This window comes from Phalacrocorax aristotelis, chromosome 5 (assembly GCF_949628215.1).
Source record: "Phalacrocorax aristotelis chromosome 5, bGulAri2.1, whole genome shotgun sequence".
NCBI classification, from domain to species: domain Eukaryota; kingdom Metazoa; phylum Chordata; class Aves; order Suliformes; family Phalacrocoracidae; genus Phalacrocorax; species Phalacrocorax aristotelis.
Genome location: NC_134280.1, coordinates 32,799,531 through 32,821,860, shown reverse-complemented (window position 1 = coordinate 32,821,860; position 22,330 = coordinate 32,799,531). Strand labels below are relative to the sequence as shown.

At 39.3% G+C, this 22,330-nt stretch overlaps 1 protein-coding gene across 6 annotated transcripts in view; it reads right to left on the bottom strand.

Moving 5' to 3' along the window:
* The window catches only part of ANKRD44 (ankyrin repeat domain 44), a 147,017-nt gene that overhangs the window by 12,678 nt on the left and 112,009 nt on the right, over positions 1–22,330 (bottom strand). For all 6 annotated transcript variants that reach the window (XM_075093887.1, XM_075093885.1, XM_075093886.1 and 3 more), the window contains exons 17-22: positions 12,319–12,390; positions 9,075–9,276; positions 4,073–4,151; positions 2,911–3,028; positions 1,647–1,863; positions 830–917 (exon numbers count right to left, since the gene is read on the bottom strand). In XM_075093887.1, coding sequence (XP_074949988.1) covers positions 830–917; positions 1,647–1,863; positions 2,911–3,028; positions 4,073–4,151; positions 9,075–9,276; positions 12,319–12,390 — 776 coding nt within the window. The remainder of the gene's footprint in view (positions 1–829; positions 918–1,646; positions 1,864–2,910; positions 3,029–4,072; positions 4,152–9,074; positions 9,277–12,318; positions 12,391–22,330) is intronic.

The window sequence follows — 22,330 nt, the reverse complement described above, 5'->3', positions numbered from 1 at the left end:
CTCTGTTAGAATCCTTCCCATATGAAAACATACTGCTTTCTCTGAATAAGGAATATGTATAAAATACATGCATGGAAGAATATGAATAACTCAGCCACCACCTTTTTGTTGTTCATAGGTAATATGAGAACTTTGGATACAGGGTCTGCCTCTATAACCCATCAGTCCCTTTGGCTAGGACCTGCGTAAGAAGTATCAAACTCTCAAGAGGAAAAAAGACCACAGTGAATATCAATCTGGAAATCACTCATCTGAGGATGTCTTGGAAAAAATATGGCCTGCACAGAACACCATTCGAGCACGACATAGATTGTTGTTTCAAATCCTTCCTTCATTAAGGCTCTGTTCCAATTGCTAAAAAAGAATCGTCTTGATTCTGACAAATTTTTTAACTTTCAGCCATTGGGTTTCAAAGGAACCTCAAAAGCTCATACTTACACGGACCAAGGCACTATAGCCCAGGTCATGGCCTAAGAATGGAAGAGCTATGAAGTTCCACAGCCTGTGTGAATGAAAGGCATAGGTCTGTAGTTGTAAGCAAGGGGAAAGAAACTAGAAAGGGAGCAGAAATGCAGCTATTTAATTACAAGTCAGAATGACATCAAATAGCCTAAATGTATGAAATTTATGCAAAAATACTCTTTATTCTGCCACTTTTTCAGCAGAAGTAAAAGCACAATTTTGTGATCAGCTTTGAAATTATTTGCCCATGCAAGTAACAAAAACAACCAAAAACCCACAAAAAACCCCAAACCACAAGTTTTCTTCTCATACTGCTACTTTTTCCAGACATATCCTAAAGCATTTGGTACCGGACATTTCTACTTACACGGCACAGTGCAATGGAGAGAAGCTATTACCATAGAATGTGCGGAAAAACTTTTGTTCCAATAGTACCTCTATGCAGTTTTCATGACCTATAACAGATCAGACATTTCACAGTGTTGCACAAAGCAAGTAATTAACTTGATTCATATTAGGCTTATACAGATTAGAATTTAACATGAAGTTCAAAGCTGAACACAATGTGTATATAAGCTCTTATGTGATAAAGTTATAAACATTTTTTTTAATGGCAGCAGCAGGATAGATCCAGGTTAATATGAGCACTTACTGAAAAAAAGGAAAGGAAAAAAAAGTCTCTCTTTTATGTGATATTATGTATGTTGCCTTACACATCTCCAAAGATGGTCTTAAATGATGGCATTAGGAAGCTTTATCCTTATATTAAGTAACAAGTTCAGATTATCCAGTTTAAAATAATTGGTTCAGTTCAGAATGTCCATCTATCCACGTGGCCTCTTGCATCAATAAGTAAGAAGGTGACACCTCAGAGGAGTATTCCTGGCCCCACAGAAATCATTGAGAATTTCATCACTGACGTCAGTAAAACCAGAATTTCACCCTGGCCTCCTGTGACTGGGAGCAAATGAGCTGCAAAGCCACTGGGAAGTATTGCTGGAATTTCCCTGGCTTCCAAACTGAAGGGTGAACACAGCAAATGCTAACTACAGAGAGCAAGCAGAGGAGAGATGATTTGCCTCTTCATTTCAAGCTTCTCAAAGTGTTAGGCTGCTTTGTTATCACATTTCCCTAATACTGAGGCCACATTTGAACTTGGCAGAAGTCCACAGGGAGAAACTTACCATTGTAACAAGCCCAGTGCAGCGGTGTATAACCTTGATTATCTTTCAAACTGCAGTCTTCCTCTGAAAGTGCTATCTGCAGTAATTCACTCAGCCAAGTGGCATGACCCCGAGCTGCTGCAAAGTGCAGAGGTGTTCTGCCTCTGGCGTCTTTACATAAAATAGATACTTCTTTTTCTAACAGCATCTGAACACACTCTTCATGCCCAGTCATAATCTGATAACAGAGAAATTAGTAAAAAAGTTGACATAATACACATGCTTGCCCAGGAAACATGGAATATGATTGATGCCCGTGAACATGAAACGCCCTGGATGGGGTTCAGAAGGCAGAGATGAAAGATGTTCTAGGATTCCATGAAAGCTCCTTTGCTCCCATGACTACCTATGATAATTAGTACACTGAAATGTATTTGGTGCTGTCTTACAAAGGCATTGATTCCTAGCCTGTGGAGGAGACTCCCCTAAGTGAGGCACAAAAGCAAGGAGTTTAAGGAAACAGATGAACAAGGGGTGAGGTTCAGAAAACCAGAGTCTGGCTTCTCAAAACCATGTATGAATGTGAAAGAAGAACTGAGGGAAAAAAAAAGGATCAAGAGTATAATCAGAAATAGGAAAAGCTCCTTTAACAGCTGGTCAGCTACTATCAGTGACCTCTGTATCACACATCAGCTACCTTTGGTATCTTGGTCATGTTTATATATTGCTTATCAACACAGAACAGAAATTTTACGCCACAGCTTTTATTACAGACACATGTTGGTCTCCTAAGCTGAACTGCTCCCTGCAGTTACCATAGAGTTCTGTATAAATATCATCTCTTGCATCACATTGGGTAAGAAGCAGACTCCTAGAAAAGATCAGATCTGCCTCAAGTTTCACTGCCTCCAGACCAAAACATAAAGCTTGCTTACTTACACCATCCTCCCCAAGAAAAATGAAAATAACTGCTGGGCAGTTCTTCTAAAGAAATTGTTTTCATAAGGTGCTCCATTATATGAATACTGTCTGCCATTGTAAAGTGTCTAGAGCCAAGAAAAATTGGTCTAATTGGTATTTTATCTAATTCATTAAAGTGAATGTAAAATAAAGTCAAAAGCAGGCCATTACTGAGAGTAGATCTGTCCTGCTTTTTACCTCATTGATTGTGCTTGCTCAGGTTTCCAATCATTTACAGTATTCCCTATATTCAATATCCCTGTATTTATCAGTGAGTTGTAGTCACAGTAAAACAAATAATTAAGGATCATAAAAATTAAGTCACCCCTCGATGTAAAGCTGTGCATCCCAGGAGATCAGCTGCATCTACAGATGCTTCTTTTTCAAGTAATAAAGAAACAGCATCAATGTGCCCATATGCCACTGCAAGCATTAGTGGGGTTCTAGAAAAAACAAGAACAAACCAGTCACAGCTGTAAAATGACATACTACTTGCCAGTGCTAAGTTATAGGAATAGAGAAATCAGGAAGCCTTGCATTTGTCTCCATTCCTACACACAAACCTGTTTCTTTCACTGTACTCATCTATATAACACATAAGTGAAGACTTTTTGTATTAAATTATTAAGATCTTTAACAACCAACTACCGTGACCAAAAAAGAAACAAACTCGTCTGTAAGCAGTTTACAGAGCAACATAATTCAAGACAATCTGTTCTCTTAATAACCTACAATTATTGTCACCTCCAGCGAGACATGAGCTTTACAATACCCAAGTGTTACGAATGTTACCAAGATGACAACCACACAAAACATTGGTTTGGCAAATGCTGCGCAATTGCTTAAACGGGATGAAGGGACATGAGGAAACTATTCAAGCCAAAACTTGGACTAACATATCTTCAGTTTTTTTCCTGAAAGGGATCTATTCTTCTTCCATTTTTAGATAAGGCTAATACCATTTACAATTATATGTACATTCAGATGTGTGCCAGGCACCCCAAATGAGTTTTTTTAAACCATTCACGTTTTCACTTCAAAAATATACTTTATTCTCCCTCTATAACTGTCATTTAATGAGAAGTAAAATTTTTGTAGGGACATGTCAGGTTCATGTGTCACCTCAAATAAACATTTTGTCTCACTGCACCAGCCTAATACACCAACTAAACCCTGAAATAGCAATGTTTTAGAAATAAAAAGACTCTCTACAGAAACATCTCAGGGGCTTGTTTTTACTGAATGTGGCCCTCAGCATCTATGAAGAATTGTTTAAAGTATGAAGTAAAGGCTAAGATTAATGAATAATCCTCTCCACCTGGGTTAGATCAACTGAATGTGTACTTTGTAATCTCTGCCAAATTCTATGAAGAAAAGTGCAGGAAATACAGTATTTCTAATAAATGCCTTTTTTTCTTTTTTTCCAGAAATCTGAGATGCTATTTGAATCACAGAGCTAAAAGAAAACCATCACAAGGAAAACTTACTGTCCTTTGGCGTCTGTCACGTCAGGGTTGTCTGCAACTTCTAGCAACAATCGTAAACAAGGTGTATGGCCATTAATGACTATAAAGAAAAAAAACAGATGTTTAGTTAAAATTTGCTTAATTTCAGACACTTTTCCATTGGAATGCTTACAGATAAAGAATTACCTTATAAACAAGGAAAATATTCCACAGTATAAGAAATTAACATTCCCACAATTTTCATTTAACTCATGCCAATGAAATGGTGATGTCTTTTTTTCCCCCTGACCTCAGAAAGACGGGGATTAGTTCTCTTACATACAAAAATCCCAAATGAGTAAAACAGAAATCGTGATTTTCACTACTGAAATATCTACTGAACCAGACAGCATTTCAAAATCCCTCAGAGCGAGTGGGCAGACAAGGCTTTCTGCAATCAGATTTGGAATGCAATAAGAAGTATGTCAGCAAGGTTCATTAATTTTGTGTGCACTGTACAAGCAAGTTCTTCAGTGCTGCTATGAAAAAAGCTTCTGCAAAGAATGACCAATGATAAGAATGTCATATTCATAACAGCACATAGCACCAGAAACAGAAAGTCCTTTGGCGTTTTTCCAGATTTTCTAGTTTAATGTTATGGGAAGCCACAGCTGATTCTCAAAAACAGGGTTTCCTTTCTAAAACGTAACCCATTCCTGTTGGAAAACAGCTCTGAGTTATTACATTTTGCATGGCCTGACACTGGAAACTCATCTGTGTGTCAGCTGGCTTAAAGGCTTCATGCAACTCATGGGATGAAGAGAACAGTATTTTCTTGTTTGAAAAACAATAATTCCTTATACTCAGTAGATCTAGATTGTGTGCTTATTACAGCAAGTCATGCATTCACACTGCCTACACCCTGTGGGCTGAGGCAAAACCGTTGGACACCACCTATGTCACATCATTCTGGCAGAGAAATGGGCAGACATCATCACATTTAAATCACTCATCCAAAAATAATCTTAGTTGCTCTACTCAGAAAAATAAAAGACATTTTTAGTTATTTACCACTAAGGAATGCCATATACATAACATGTAAACAGCTTTGCGGGGCTGATGAGTCACTGGCTTGGGGGGAGGGTGAAATCTGTTCTTTCTCCCAGCAGCCAGAAGAGAAATCATAACTTGTTCACACTGATGCCTGAAAAGGATTTTGGTAAATGAGTTTTAGAACAGATACTCCCAGAAACTCTCAGGAGCTGACCCAGCAATTGCTAAGTATTACAGACCCTGCAGGGAACATTAGTTTTGCCAGCAGAGCTACAACACTAACACTAGGGGAACATTTGCAATGGATTCCCCAAGCTAGCCAGAGGAAAGACTGATGATGGTAATAAAATTCTACAGAGAGCGTATAATTTAGGCTAAGGAAATTCTCCATATTATGAGGTCAGAGGAAGTCTATCCCCTGAGTGGGAGAGACACAAAAAAGAAATACTTCATTAGGTGATTTCTCTACTGAAGTTACAAATCCCTTTACTGAATGGAGCTCTGCAGAATCCTGTCATCCAATCCACCACTTCAGGTCCCCATAATTGTTGTGTTCTGCAGTTGTGCTTGTGTAATTAGAAGGAATGAAGGCAAACACGTTTAAGGGGATGGGCACACACGCCTTCTTGTTTCTTTCCAGTGCACAGGAAGCACATGCAAGTATTTGCTTTTGTGTGTGCAAATGCGCACTGTCAGTCAAAGGATTAATTCAGCAAGAACTCTGATTTCTCAAAATATGCCAATTTATGTGTTGCATTGCAAATTAAAAAAAAAAGCTGGATACTGCAGTGGCACCATGCAGAGTTTCCAATAGCTGGCATCTTTCTTTGCTAAAATACTCCTAAACAAAATGTACTGTTACGAAACAGCACAATAAAGCCATCAGATTGCAAGTGGCTTTTCATAATAGTTGGAGATGGAAGCTTTATCCCAGAGCTAATTTCTACACGCCTCCGCATAGCTCTTGATCTAAATGTTGTCTTTAGGGGTATTTACCCAAAGTGCACTTACACCCCATTTTAAAGCCTCCAAATTAATGACAGTGATAAATTTGAACTCTTAGTAAAGGAAATAGTCAACCTGTGTGTACAGTATTTTCCCTTCTTAAGGTACATGTTTTCTTTAGTGTCTCATCCCTGTGGGTAGGGCTTTCTTGCTTCTTGCCCTTCCCCCCCCTCTTTTTTCAATACAAACCTAACTTATTTTGTTTCACTGCAGATTTAAAGAACATTTTGCTTGTATGCCTGGAAGATTTTTTTTTTTTTTAATATGATTTTTTTTTTTTTTTTAAGGAAAAAAAATATCACGGGCTAGGAAAGTCTACAATGGATGTTCTTACCGGTTTTACATGGAAGACACTCATACTACAGTGATGGGGGCAATTAAAAAAGAAATTAAAATAGGGAAAAAAGCCCCACAATCAGAATTTGTCTGAAGGTAAGAAATGTACATGTTAAAATAACACCTTCTGTTCAACAAATCTACTCAATTCTATTCAACAAATCTATTCCACAAATCCATATTAAGCCAGAGCTGCAAAAAAACTATGGCTGTTACCATTTACCTTTCTCAGTACTGCAGAACCCTTGCAATTCAGCTGTGGCAAGAAACCTATGTCACTATAATCAGATTTTTAAATAAATGCAAAATCATTGCTATAGTGATGGTGTACCAAAGTCACACATTGGTCATCATCAGACCCCAAGCTATGTTTGAAGTGACTATAGGAAAGCTCTTGACCAACACAGCTCCAGTTTTGTGGTGGCACTGATCTTGATTTAAATTAATTTAACCAACAGTTTTAACAGGGTGAGGATCAGCTGGATTTACTACTTTGTTTTTATCAAAAAAAGACCCTCTCACTGTATTCTGGTCTCAAACTTCTGATATGTAAGCTCTGGTAGCACATCTCTATATCATTAGTTTATTGTGGGGAGTAATGTACTCAGTTCTGATGCAAAATTTAAGAAAGCAGAAAGAATTTTTTAGTATGCTGTGAAGCTCTATTATGTACATTTTCTTCAGTACTGCACACAAAATTGATAACAGTCTATTTGACCTTATGCTTCCTGGTTGCACTTATATGATCACACACAGAGAACAAACTGTACTACAGGATATATATGCATTTTAATCTAAGCAAAATTAAAAGATAATCAGAAACACAATTAACTCTGGCCCTGAAAATAATTGTTATCCAATGAAGTTGGATTAGGACTGGTACTGCTTAATGTCTTCATCAGTGACATAGACAGTGGGATCGAGTGCACCCTCAGCAAGTTTGCAGACAACACCAAGCTGAGCAGTGCAGCTGACACACCAGAAGGACGGGATGTCATCCAGAGAGACCTGGACAAGCTGGAGAGGTGGGCCTGTGAGAACCTCATAAGGTTCAATAAGGCCAAGTGCAAGGTCCTACACCTGGGTCAGGGCAACCCCCATTATCAATACAGGCTGGGGGATGAAGGGATTGAGAGCAGCCCTGCAGAGAAGGACCCCTCAGAGAAAGACCAGTACCCCTATACTGGTGAACGAAAAGCTGGACATGAGCCAACAATATGCACTTGCAGCCCAGAAGGCCTACCGTATCTTGGGCTGCATCAAAAGCAGCATGGCCACCAGGTCGAGGAAGGTGATTGTGCCCCTCCTCTCCGGTCTGCTGAGCCCCAGCTGCAGTGCTGCATCCAGCTCTGGAGCCCTCAGCACAGAAAGGACATGGAGCTGTTAGAGTGGCTCCAGAGGAGGCACACAAAAATGATCCAAGGACTGGAGCACCTCTCCTATGAATAAAGGCTGAGAGAGTTGGGGCTGTTCAGCCTGGAGAAGAGAAGGCTCCGAGGGAAGACCTTATTGTGGGGCCTTTCAGTACTTAAAGGGGGCCTATAGGAAGGACAGGGGCAATCTCTTTGGCAAGGCCTGTTGTGACAGGACAAGAGGTAATGGTTTTAAACTAAAGCAGCGTAGATTTAGACTGGATATAAGGAAAAACTTTTTTACTATGAGGGTGGTAAAACACTGGAACAGGTTTCCCAGAGAGGTGGTAGATGCCCCATCCCTAGAAACATTAAAGGTCAGGCTGGACGGGGCTCTGAGCAACCTGATCTAGTTGAAGATGTTCCTGCTCACTGCAGGGGGGTTGGACTAGACGACCTCTAAAGGTCCCTTCCAACCTAAACCATTCTATGAATCTATTCTACGAATCTAATTCTATGAAGTCTTAATTTTACTTCCCACTAGAGGTCACTACTATGCTGTACTGAGCCCCTCAATGAACAGCCAGAGGAGCAACGTTCCCTTTGGCACCCCTGTGTATTTATCTGACAGGTATGTATTAAATAATAACCTTTAAATAAATGGCAAATTCTACATTTTCCAGTTAATTATGCACGTTGCATAATTAACATTCAGCACGTGAGGAATGGAGCAGACTCCTAGCAACAGCAAGTTCACAAGCTAGCTTAGGAGGAGGATAATGTCCAAAAGGGGATGAACTTCTGTGGTGTTGTCCCTGCAAAAGGTTGAAAGTTTGAAACGCCAGGATAATTTAATCACCAATGAGAGCCTACCTGTATTTTCAACCTTTCTTCCTTAGGAGAAGCAGTGAGACAAGTGTTCTCTCTTCCCCTGAATTTTTGGCTGAGGAACCATTAAGAGAAGGTATCGTAGGGGAAATATCGGTCATCTTAAAGAGTAGGTGGTAGTAGAGAGGTAAGGTAAAGTAGAGGCAAGCAGGTAAAGGCAGAGCAGTAGTAGTGTAGAAAAATATGGGATTCTGTGTGAGGGAGGACTGAACCATTGGGACAGAGGGAAAAAGACGAAGAAAATGAAAGATAAGAGGTAACTGTAGGACCTCACAAACAAGCAGCAGTCCTCAGTACAAGACAAAATCTCCTTCCATTTAGAAATGTGCATAGGGATAGTAGGTAGGTAAAGGTAACTGCTTCTGTGTTGTAGCGTTTATACCACAAGCATAACATAAGATCACACTCACCTGAGGCGTGGAGGGGTGTCCTTTTGGTGACATTGTCTTTTACAGTGACAGAAGCACCTTGGCTGATGAGAGCTTCCACACACTCTGCATGTCCTTTAAAAGCAGCCAGGTCCAAAGCAGTGCGTCCCTTCTCGTCCTTAATATCCAGATCTACCAGAGATTGGAGAAGTACTTCCAAGGCTTGGTGATGACCATTATAGGCCTAGAAATACAAAATGAGTCATGTAAAGAACACAACTGTTGCCTTTCAAACACTTTCACATAAAACATTAATAAAATCCATCATTATCACAGCTGCCTAAACATAGTACAAATGACATCATTTTCTTGAGTCCTTATGACTCTCTCTTCAACTTTAAAGGATTTTCCCAAATTACAGTGTAGCCACACTAAAAAAACTCCTAGTGTTTAGGAACAGAAACTGACTGTTGATTTGCCTTAACCTTCTAATACAACCCAAGGTGTGGAATTTCAGGCAATAATTTGTCAATTCAGCAATGGTGAATCAACAATTCATTTTTCACATTCTACAGTATCTTTCAGAGAAATGTTTGCTTCAGAACCTAGATTCAGTAGTGATGCTGGTCAGAGGTTTCATGGATTATCACCTCCTAACCAGGTGCTAAATTCAACACACCTGCTGGTCTCCAACTAAACGAAAGCCATTCTCAAACCAAATTTTTGTGCAAATTACAAACACAAACTTGACCTGCTGTTTATAGCTGATGCTTCATGGAGTACTCCTGCCAGTAGGATCATTTGGTAGAATAGCTACAGTGGACAAGTAGATGCACTTCCAGACCTACAGCCACATTTGCGCCAACCACACAAACACAGGTGACATTGCAAAAACCCAGTGGATAGCCCCAGAAACTGGAAACGTTTCATTCAGCTTTGTAGGGACCACCCTCCTCTCCTTACTGTCAGATTCATAGAGAACATCCTGTTATTTATACATGAAACTTATAATTAGTATTACCAGAGTTGAAGCAATTAACGAAAACAGAAGAGAAATGCGAACATGAAGGAACTGAAGAGCCACTATATTTCAAAGTTAAGTAGTGGTGGCAGCAGCTTGCTCCTATTGACCATTGTCAGAAGTTCAAAAGAACAGGACAGTGCAGGGAACAAACAGTTGTTTCCCTGTTAGACCAAGGCAACTACTATAGGAAAGCAAAGGCAAAAGCAGAAAAAGAAAACCAAAGGGAGTTAGGGCACAGGGAACCCATATCTCAGAAAATACTCTGAAGAGTTGTCAGCTTTTCTTCTTCATGACAATTTTACTTAGAAAACAACTAGCAACAGCCTGATCTTTGACACAATATGAGGTATCTATCTTGAAGGTTCCATGCAGACTGTCTAGCCCATGCTCTCCTTGAAAGGATAAAAAAAGGTGACTTTTTATTCCTGTTAGTTTGCCTTGTGCAGTGATTTACTCAACTATCACCATAACCATGCACCATAGCCTCAGAGAACGGCAGGTCAGTATTTTGTTGGCTGCTAGTCTACCCCTTCTTTCTAAATCCAGTTTCCATTCTAGGGTCAAACATCTGTAAGCAGAGGCCTTGGCCACTGCACCTTATCAGCCATTTGACAGGACTTCATGTTTTGGTGTAGGCTGCTCCTTTCTGGATCCATGTGTGGAGACATTTGTGTGGACACTGCTAGACCTGGGCAAGGATGACTGCAGGCATCCCAGTATATGGGAGGGTTTGAAACAAATGTTGGAGACACTCCTGGATAGCTGTAATTGAACTGTGAAACAGTGATGTTTCATGTAAGCTTTTTTAATTTTAAACTATGGGTTTGGGATGTCTTAGGTGAATGAACTGCTGTTAACCAGCAACAGATACAAGAGGGAGAGCCACTGGCAGTGTCCTTGCAAGGATTCTATCCATGAGGGACCACAGAGGAAATGAGTTTGCTGTCTGGCCAGCTGCCGGGCGAGTCCCTTCCCAGCACAGGAATCTGTGTTGGTCATAGTGCAGGCTGTAACTCCTCTTTGGGCTTGGGTGAGACTCTCCTTCCTGCAGTCTTCAAATTGCAGAAAAAAAGATGGGGGAAGGGTTCAGTGACAAACTCAGTCTTTTAACCCAACTGTTTTGGTTCTTGTTCCCTCAGATTACATGTGGATAGTTCAAATGTCAGGTCAGAGCTGTTCTGGCTGACTGGGAAACAGAGGTATGATCACTACAGATATAAAACTTGCCCCTGTTTTCAAGTAAGCAAGTTCCTTCCCTTTCAAGGAGGGCAGCTTTGTGGTGAGGTTGGATATTCAGGGAAGAGCCAGTTTGTGCAAGACATATGAGGAGAGGCTGTGAGAGCTGGTACTGTTCAGCCTCAAAAAGAAAATGCTCAAGGAGGTCTTACCAACACGTACAAACACCTAATGGGGGAGCAAAGAAGACAGAGCCAGACCCTTCTCAGGGGTGCCCAGTGACAAGGGGCATTGGGCCCAAATTTAAACACAGAAAACTCCATTTAATGCAAAAAAACCCCATTTTTACTGTGATGGTGGTCAGACATTGGAATAGATTGCCTGGAGGCTGAGAACTCTTCATGCTTGTAGATATTCAAAATGTGGTGGGGCACGGCCATGAGAAAACCTGCTTTAGCTGACTCTCTTTTTACCACAGAGATGGCACTAGCTGATCTCCAGATGTCCATGCCAACCTCAACTATTCTGTCATTCTGCACAAGAAAACTGAGAAGAGGGATCATGAGTCTTGAGCTCTTAGGAAAGGGGAGCTATTGTGATTTCTGAGGCCACATGTGCTGCATCCCCTTTTGATAGCACAGATTCCGTGGCACACTCCCAGGGCACTGCTGGGGTTTTAGCATGTTTTCCCACACCTTGCTGTGTACCAGAGAGTTTTTTGCATTCTGCACATCTCCAGGAGAACATCAGAGTATCCCATTCCATGATCAAAGCCATAGGCTCAAGCTCCAGCCCCAAATCTATAAAGTAGTTATAAATAAAAGTTGCAACTTTCCATTTAATTTCACTTCAGTGTCTTGTGTCATCTTCTTACCTGAGTGTTAGAGTCAGTAAGAACCAAAAGCTTCAACTGCCAAAAACGTAACAATTAATGATTCCAGCCCAGAACCTGTTTTTGTTACACCTAGGCCTACATCCCTTCCCAGATATTTCAAAACAAGTCTATGATTAAACCTGCTTCAAAGTCAGAGATTAAGGAATTATTCTAGGAGATTATGATCAAACACTTTACACGTCATAACTTACCGCTAAATGCAAAGGACTTTTTGTAGCTGCAGAATCAGATTCCTCAAACATATTGTTGGTTTTTTCCAGAAGCTGGGGGGGGGGGGGGGGGGGGGGGAGGGAAAAAAAAAAAAAAAAAAAGACAGTCTTAAAACAGCTTTGCCTGAGTCAGGATAAGTTCTCATGGACTATAAATCAGCAAACAAAGATATATTTTGTCCTCAGATGTCCACAGTGAGTATTGAAGGACCGTGAGGAATAAATACTTCACGAGCTTTTCTGTAAAGTATTTTCAAGTTTTTTTCCACAGGGTAAAATTACAAAACTAGTTTAAAACGCTTGTCAGGAACACCCTTGCCCTGATTAATTAGTTCCCCTGAAATCATAGGGACTGCTTGGGTGAGAAAGGAGCCCTCAAAAGCATTGATTTGTGGAGAACAGCCCTCAGTAAGTTTACATTGGACGAAGCGCAGTTTCATGACTACAGAGGTAATGTACATGCATGCCATGTCTGATACAGCGTTTCAGATAATTCTGACACATAATTAGCATTGGGAATAATTATATCTGAGCTGTGAGTCATTCACAGTCATTTTTATAATTTATCAAAGTAGAACCTGCTCCTATAATGAGTCTTATGAAACACAACACATCCTTGAACTCTTACAAACATCTAGTAACGTGCATCACACTTTTACATGATCCTCTTCACTTCAAGGGATTCCAAAGCATTTTAAGGCTTAACAAACAGGGCATTTCTGTCCATCTAGAAGTAGGAACTATAGATTAGCAGCACTCCACAATAGCACGTGAACCCTGACAACTTACCCAATTGAGGCTGCAAAGAAAATCATACACAATGTTGACAACAAATATTGAGAATTCAAAGTTTATTGAGTAGCACTGCTCATGTGCATGGCCTTTTACTTAATAACTACTCAAAGAATTAGTTTCCAAACACCTCTGCGACTAGAAATTAGCATTTTACAGAAAATTAGTAATAGGAAATTGTAAAAAAGAAAGAAAAGCATGACAGGTAACTACAACTGACTTGTAATGTTTCTGAGGTCACAAGTTAATTTTTCACACAGGTTTTTTGACTTTTTTTTGACAGAGTAAGGAATCAACTAAAGGACTGCAAGAGAAAAAGCGGAAAGGAAGTTTTTGTGACAATCTGGACAATTCTAGGGTATGACAAGATGGAAGACTCTCCAAAGAGGCTAGTGAAAGCCTATGGTAGGCACAGAATTTACCTGCCTACACCACAAGATGATGGCATATCCTAAACTCTGATGTGTGCCTGAGCTTTTGTTGTAACAAATTAGTCTTTAATAGACCTACACCAAGGACAAATTTATCCAAAAATCAACTGGAATACAAGCTAGTATTAATAATGCAGAAGATGTCACAAATCTCTTATTACAAGGACACTAATTAAGTCCTATGGAAAAGCTAGAAAATTAAGCAGTGATTTTGTTTATTTGTATATTTTGTGCTTAGTAAAACAGCAGGACTGGGAAGGAAGGACATGTGTGTTGATGCAAATAGGACTCATAAGCAAGTGGGTGTGTGTATTAACAGGGAATACAGATTTTAACGCAACTCTGCAGCTAAGGAAAAAAAAAAAATCAAGTCCCACACCAGTTTTTCAGTAGGCTTGGGGCGGGGTTAGGAAACACATTTGGTCTTACCATGTGGAGCCACCTCCAGTTTCAAATATTGTTCTCTTATATAAGAGAGCTATAAGCAGGATGAAGCAGTGGCCAGACCTGAATACATTCTGACTTTCTCTAGTAAGTAAACAAACTAAAAAAACCCACCAAACAAACCCAAGCACTAAGCCTGTTCCTCTGCCTACCTAATACTGGCCTTTACTCTGAGTCTATAAGGCCAGCACAGCAGACTTTTAATCACTTTTAATTACATTTATCATCATCTATTGAAATTCCAGGATCAAAGTCTCAACATAGAAATATTTTCCTTAACCTGTCAGAAGGCTCCAAAACTCTCCTGGAACAAGGTAGATTAATTGCCTTTCAAGTAGATGAAAAAAATTATACACAGAAAATTGACAAAATTAAGACTCTAAAGGAACAAATTGTGGCACTGGAGAGCCCTGCACAAAAGGCATGTCCATGGCTTAGAGTTAAAGCAGCTTAGGCTGATGCAGACTAGACTTAATGAGCTTATTACTCATAAGGCCAAATGTCTCCATTATAAAGTCAAGCATAAACAAGAATTTGATGGTAAACCTGGTAGGTCTCAGATACATAACCAGACAGTGTAAGAGAAGAATTATAAAGGAGAGCAGGAAGAAGATTAAATACACAGCACTAATAGTTTTTAGTATGCTTTTTCAAGCACTGCTTTATAATTATTAAATCATATGAAGGATAAACGTCATGCTCAAAGAGACAAAAAGTACCAGGTCCAAGTTACCAAGTGAATTCTCCAGTTTCACCAGTGTTTCTATGGTTCTAAGAATGCATTTATAGTAAATTACATATACTTGTTACAAGAACACATAAAACTGTGTGTCTGTGAGGGGCTCTAGCTCCATAGTGCTACCATCTTAGAGTATACTTGTAAGAAGCCACCCACAGCTGTGTCTTTTTAAAAAAAGGTGAACTTATCACGCAAAACCATTTGCCCTTGCAGCCATGGAAGCTTAAATCCACAGACCCTGCAGAGCAATCTAAGCGTGTCTGCTGTGCTGCAATACATACCCGCCTGCTAGAAGCTGGCCAATGCATTTCACTGAAGACAGACAAACATGAATTACTAACAGTTCATGGTTACTGGTGGCTGACTGGAGAATGTCCCAGCATATCTAATTTCTAATTTCTTGTGCCATTGAAATTACATCTTTTGGCTGATTTCATTTCTATATATTGATTGTCCGCAGATTTTAAGTGGATGTCAGAATTGTGCAAGTGAAATTGGTGGGCATGGTTCTCTGTGGTCAGGTTATAACCTTTTAAAAGGTAAGGATACCCTTACTTCTCTTTCTGCCTCTTGGAAATTCCCAGCACGACCCCTTCACTTCCCATAGCAGCGCTATATAGTAGTGTATGTAATTATTTTGTGAAGTCTTCTTCACACTCAGAAACAGGAACTTGAATGCTTTGGGAGGGAGATGCAGACAAAGTAAGATAAAACATGTCAATTATTCAGTTCTATTGTTACAAACTAATAGCACACAAGGCTGCTATTATAAACTGTCCTCTCTCCCCCAGCTCTGTATGAAGATTAATAACATTTACAGTTCCAACAATTTTATTTTATCTGTATGTTAAGGGTATTTACAGACATAAGAGTCTTTACTGCTTGATTTTATTCTGTGGTTATAATACAGGATTATACGGGAGGATATGGTATGGGCAATTTTCCCCCTTCAATTATTTTTTTTTTTTTTTTTTTAACTCAAATGTGCCAGTTAATCACTCAGGGTAGTTCCTATGATTGTCCTTATAGACTGTAACATACATTCTAAAATTCAGTTCTGGTTAAAGAAAAAATAAAAAGCCTCATGAAGCATCTCAGTAATTTAAAATTACCGTGAGGCAGAAAAGGAGATAATAGTTTCATCACACATAAAAGGTTTAATGTACACTTGTAAAATGAAGATGTCAGAAGCAACCTCAAACCATAGACGCTGTAATGATGGGTGCTATCTCAAATCCTAAAAGAGAACAGTACACATGACTCTGTACGAGCCATCATGCGCCCACACCTGTAGGCGCAGCCCTTTCACTGCACTGCTGGTAGTTATGTCAAAGGTTTGATCTAACTACCACAGAAGTGAAAGTGACTTTTCTTTGAGAGTTTTACTGTTTTAGTGAGTAAGGCAACTTCTACATTCCAACACACATACTTCCAGCACTGTTAATGAACTTCATCAGTTTGGTGCTATTAATACTAGTCATAAAATGGCAAACCATTAGGTTACATGTGTATAATCTATAAATGGCCTTTACTTTGCAAAGTTATTAAGCAAACAGCGTTCAGAAATTTTTACACACACAAAGAGCTGATCAAAAGGCAATTAAGATAAAATAAATAGTTGAACATTATTCTTCTGCAATAATTACATAGCAATGTAGCTTACCACTTACAAGGTCATTCAGAAGTGGCAATTAGTAACAACTTTTAATGTCACTTTCAGAACAGAATAAAAATATATCAGCTAGGATGTCACTTTAAATCTCATCTTTCCTGATAAATTGCAATAGATAATTGTCTCTACTGGGGGGAAAACATACCAGCAGCAGCTTCTTTTAAATAAAGGTTTTTCCAGGAAACAGCAAGCTCAAGATTAAAGACTCTCATTAGTTGTTTCAGATGAGATAGGAAAGAGTAATAGAATTAACCTCTGTACTGCTTTATACCAGGGAAGCACGTTTTTAAATCTCAGAGTGATTCTTGGTTGAATAATTCAAATGTGAAGCAGTACAAACATATCATCAGGGCAGACAAGCAGTCCTATAAGCTCTCTCCATGTTTGTAAATACAAATGACCAAACTATTTTAATCTGATCAGGTTAAAACCAATACACATCCTTAACCAAGTGTCTGATGTTTCTTAAAATCAGGCTTTAAAAATGAGATTAATCAGTGTTTACATCAATTTAACTCATGTGCATAGATTATGGGTGAAGTTAAAACAACATAAGGAAAAAGAAGTTTCACAAGAGCTAAGGCAGACCGAGTCTGAAGGAATTTATTACTAGTTCCATGCAACTCTTCCAGTACAAACTTTAAATATCCAACACCCTGCCAGAACAATCACCACCATGCAAACAGGACACTTACCTGGCATATAAGAGAACAATGTTCAAGTCTTTAAACATATCTAAATCCAAAATTCAAGCAGACTTCCACTGGCTGTTCTCATGTGGGACACTAATCTTCTGTTGGAGCTCTTTCACTTCATACAAAATTGTTTCATATTAAGCCATATGAGTGCCATATTCAGTGGGTTATACAGGAGATTCTCACCCATTGAGTATTATATGAAGCAGGACAGCTCCAAACGAGAGCGAGAGATCCTACCCAGTACCAGCCAGCATAATATGTTGGTCACCTCCCCGGATGTTCAAGTCCAATTTCTTTGTCAGTCAGGGCAGAGATTCGAACCTGGAACTTTCACACTCGAACCACTCATACCATGTTTCTTTCTGGACAGAAATACTACCTCAGAGGTACCGTAAAGCCTCATACTAGTTTAAGGACCCTCTTATGCAGTGAAAGTTTTGCAAAATTTCATACACTTGTGTAAAAGGTATCGGAAAACTTTTATTTAGAGAAATTATTATCCTTAAAAAAAGTCCTCTTTAGCTAGAAAATTTGAGTGCTGGTGAAGCACAGTGACAGTCAATTTTTAAAATGTGCGTTTCAATGGTATTTTTGCTACTCTCCTCTCATTTGTGCCTCTAATGTGAAATGCACACAGTGCTTTTTAAACTCAGACTCACTTGAAGACGTGTAATTTACATTTCTTCTCTAAACCACTTTGAAATTGGCCACAAACTTCCAGAAAACAGACAAGTGTTGGTTCCATTTCACATTACCAAATGCAAAGTTACTTTAACATCCAGAAAAGTGTCATGCCAGTCGGGTACGTGCACTTGACTCACAGCTCCTGAGACTGACTGAGAAAAAGCAGCAGACTTTCTAGCAAAGCTTGAGCCTGTAAGCAACAGCAAGAAGGAAATCCAATGGAAATGAAAGCAGCACACATGCAGTGGCTTGAAGTACATGGCATGCTAGTTAAGAGTTGTGGTTCTTCTTCTTCAGGCTTTATCAGACTGAATACAAGGATTTGCAAAATACTATAGGTTTAAATAAAAATCAAAATACACAGCATGCAATCATTTTTCATTTACTCACTATATCCAATGGAGTTTTGCTTCCAATCTAATTAAAAATGTCAATTAGAATAATTAAAGACATAAATATTCAAGTGTAATGGAAATCTGCAAGTGTTTATTCATTTTTTGCTTTGTTTTGCTTTTCCTGTAGAATAAACTGCATTGCAAGCACTGCATGAACAGTATCAGAAAGCATGACCTGATCCTGTGTGCACCCAGCTCTACACTGTCCACCTATGGATGAAACACTCCTGAAACCTTGGGACTAGTGCCTGCTGTCAGACAGCCACTGTGGATAGATACCAGTTGCATTAGTCATAAGGGAGATGGGGAAAGAAAAATAATGTTCAGTGAGAATGTTTAAGATCAATCTACTCAATTGACAAAATACAGATACAAAACATACATGGTGTATGAGACTAATGAAGTTAGATTGCTTTGTAAGCCTACAAATACTAATAAATCAGTGACAGTTTCTTTTTGAAAGTCTGCTCATGCAGGGAAACGTCTTGCCTTTTATAAATAAGCCTGATTACACCCCCAACATCCCAGCACCCACAGCTCTTTCTCAGCTATACTGTCTAATGCAATGCCATATACCATATTCAAATACCCTTTTCATTGGATTCAGTAGATTTGAGGGAGTCAGAGATCCTTCACACATTTACATTTAAACTCCACACACACAGATACACACTCACAGACAGGTATTCAATGCAACGGCAGAAGTCCATGACCTCTTTCCGAACTGAAGGAAAAATGCCTCCTGCAGTTCTGCAATGGCCTTGTTATTCTCTGTCAGAAGACAGCAGATATAAGTGCCTTGCTTCTCCACCCCAGGAAAATAAAAATATAAACTAGAAGAAGACAAAATCTGTCAGAGCCAGAAAATAAATCTCAGAGATGCCAGGCAACACTCCTATCCTACAAGCCAAAGTGCCAGCAGGGTGCCAAAGAAAATGGTAAATCCCTGCACTCATGGAGTTCACAAGCAGCATTAGCTTTCTAGAAAAAGTTTTTAGGATCAAAATTATCTAGTTTCAAAAGCATAAAATCTAAGCCAAAATATTCCAGCATATCTAGCATATATAGGCTCCTATTGATCATTTAACCAGTGGGTACATATTGCACTAATGCTGACACCACAACTTGATAATTGAATCTATCTACAATTATTTGGGTGATTCTAGGACTGACAGACAAATTAGGTTTATTAAAGTTATTTTCAAGCATTAAGTTCCTACGTTCTTTTCCTTTTTAGAGACACTTGACTTAATGACTTTGAGCTTCCTCCACTAATAAAGGAGCTTCCACATGGGAAAAGCTCTCACAGACATAGGTACAAAGTAATTCACCTCACAAAACACTATCACCACTGGTTTCCAACAAAATGCTCCCTTTAAGACAGAGGGTGTGGGTCATGGAAATGGACAGGCATTCATGGAAGAGAAAACCCAGAACGTATGCCCTGAATGAAGAGGTTCAGGCCAGAAGGTGGCCCAGGGGCTGCAGCTAGACAAGCATCCGTGCCAGATCTCCATGTGGCAAAAGGCTGTTTAACACCTACCCCAACCATACCTGTGATTCATTTGTCACTAATTACCACTGTCCTGCTCTCAGATGGATGAATGAGCAAATTCTTGTTGATAAGAGACATACATAATTAGTAACAGCGATATCAAAGCTTTATAGGGTCTGTGATTTCAGTTTCTCCATGGGTTAAGGAACTAAGTGTTTGAAGGCACAGTTCAACTGTTTTCCAGTTGTAACACCAGGTCTAATAAAGGGTGATTTCTTTCTCTTCAAACTCAGCCTCTCCTTTCATGGCACAGCCAAGATGGCCTTCTGCTAGTGGAAAATTCCCCTCTGCCCCTTCTCTCTGACACACAGAGCTATGCAGATCACCTTCCTTGAGGCAGGCAGACCGAGATTTGCCTTTTCTTTTGGACACAGTTTTCGGTTAAACCATGCTCTCATCCCACCCCTGTGCTGATTCAATTCTACTAGCCAAAAAGTGATATTCATTTGCTGATAGAATAACGAGAAGAGCAGATTAAAAGAAAAAATAACCATCAATTCTTACAGTCAGAGAAGAGATTTCACTACAGGAGACAGGCATTAAATTCTGTTTGCCCTAACACTGCACAGAAACCTATTTTTACCAGCACAAAGTGATTGACTGGCTCTCCAGATAGAATTTTAATGTGAAATTACAATTTAAATTTCATTCTTTTCACACCAATAAGGATTTTGTGATAAGAGATCATTCCAATTTAAAAAAAACACTTTTTTTTTTTCCAAAGTAGTTTCGTGATATGATCAGCTCTAAAATACCAGCTAGCGATCGTGACTGATACCCCTGACTACCAAACGCCAAAGATGTCAGTCCTGATCTAAACAAACGTGAAGTTATTTTTAGAAGTAGGAAAGCAGATGGGAGTTTCAGTTGCTTGCGAGCACACATGCCCACAATTCAGCCTTTATGAATGGCTCCTTACAGATGGAGAAAGAATTCAAGAATCTGCTTCCACTCTTCTCTTTTTAGCAACATCACGTCATTCACTGCAGGGCAACTACCCCACTAATATGCCAGACAACCTAAAGGTCCTCCACGAAAAAAGCTTCTGTCATTGAGCTCTGTGGTTGAGCACACAATCACAGATTTTATTTGTTCGGGTCAAAGGATATGACCTTTTCACTCTTAATCCTATTTCTCCTAATAGGTCTCCGCTCCCCACAAAGAAATTTAGCTAAATTCCGGCCAAGGTATTGGGCTCACAGTAAACACAAAAGATAAAAAAAATGAAAATATATTCTCACATATAAGCCAGCCTTTTCTAAACTGTACTCAAACATGTAAGTATTTTGTAATACTGAGAAGCTATAGTGCTTAAAGCACAGATCAGATCCCGCAGCAAAGGGAACTCCAGTGGATACTGCATGTCCTTCTCCAGACTTCTTTTTTAAGGGATCCTTTATTTGGAAATAAGCTGTTTTAGATACTTTTTATGAAAACCAGTGGGGAGAGGGGAAGAAAAAATTGATCTTACAAGGTCTTTTATAAACTTGGCATACTCTGGTATATTGAATAATTCCCTAACATTTTGCCAAAGTTTGGTATTGTGCATACAGAAAAATACTAGTAACCATTACTCATAAACTCAAGCTCATTGTTGCACCCACTTTGCCTTAGCTTTGATCAGAATTAAAGCTTCATATTTGATATGTACTTCTTCCTCTAACAGTTTTATGCCCATGAAAAACTGTCTTGTTCTATGGAAGATAATTCTAGCTATCTTCATCTATGAGCTACCAGTAATAAACCAAAAATATTTACCCAAGGGATAAGACAGTAAAGTAAGAGTTAATTTGGTATTGAAAAATAATGCTGTTTTTTCAATAATCCTGCCTGAAAATCTCTTCTTCAGGATGGAAGGGCTGGAAATATTTTAGGAGTATTCTATATGTCGAGTTCCTGTGATTCAAATTAGTGGTTTGAAGTTAGCACTTCTAAGAAAGACATCCATTTATCGCTGTTATTGCACGTGTGAAACCAAAATAGAAAATCTCCCTGCCTGTCTACAGATATATTTACATTGGAATTATGGCTTCTGGGCTCCCACTGTTCCTTGAGTAAGACCAACTAAAAATATTGTGTATCTTACTTTTCTTTTTGTTAGCACTGAAGACAAGAAAAACAAGAAAAATGTATTTCCAAGATACAGCAACAAAACAAGCCAAGTACCCCTCAGACTTAATGAGCTGTCCTCGCGCACCTACTCTACACACTAACCCACCAAGTCAACCTGCAGCATTAACTGAAATCATCAGCTGCCTCCACCATTACTGGGGAGAGCCTGGTGCGGCTCAGGAGAGAGAAATGAGGCAGCTAGTGTTGCCAGTTTTCTAGATCTCCATTGGTTTAGTTTTCAAAACCGATAAACAGAAGGCTTGAGGACTAAGATGGCGTTTGATGACTTACTGTTCTCTCCTCTGTGGAAAAGAAGGGGCCTCTAGATAAAAGTCATGCCTAGAAGCAATTAAACCTTAGTGGTTGCTTCATTCAACTGTGAATAACTAGAGCAGTCAATGTACTGTGGCTAATAGCTACCAGAAATAAAGATCATGTTTCATGACTACGTCCTTGTCATAGGGCCACCACA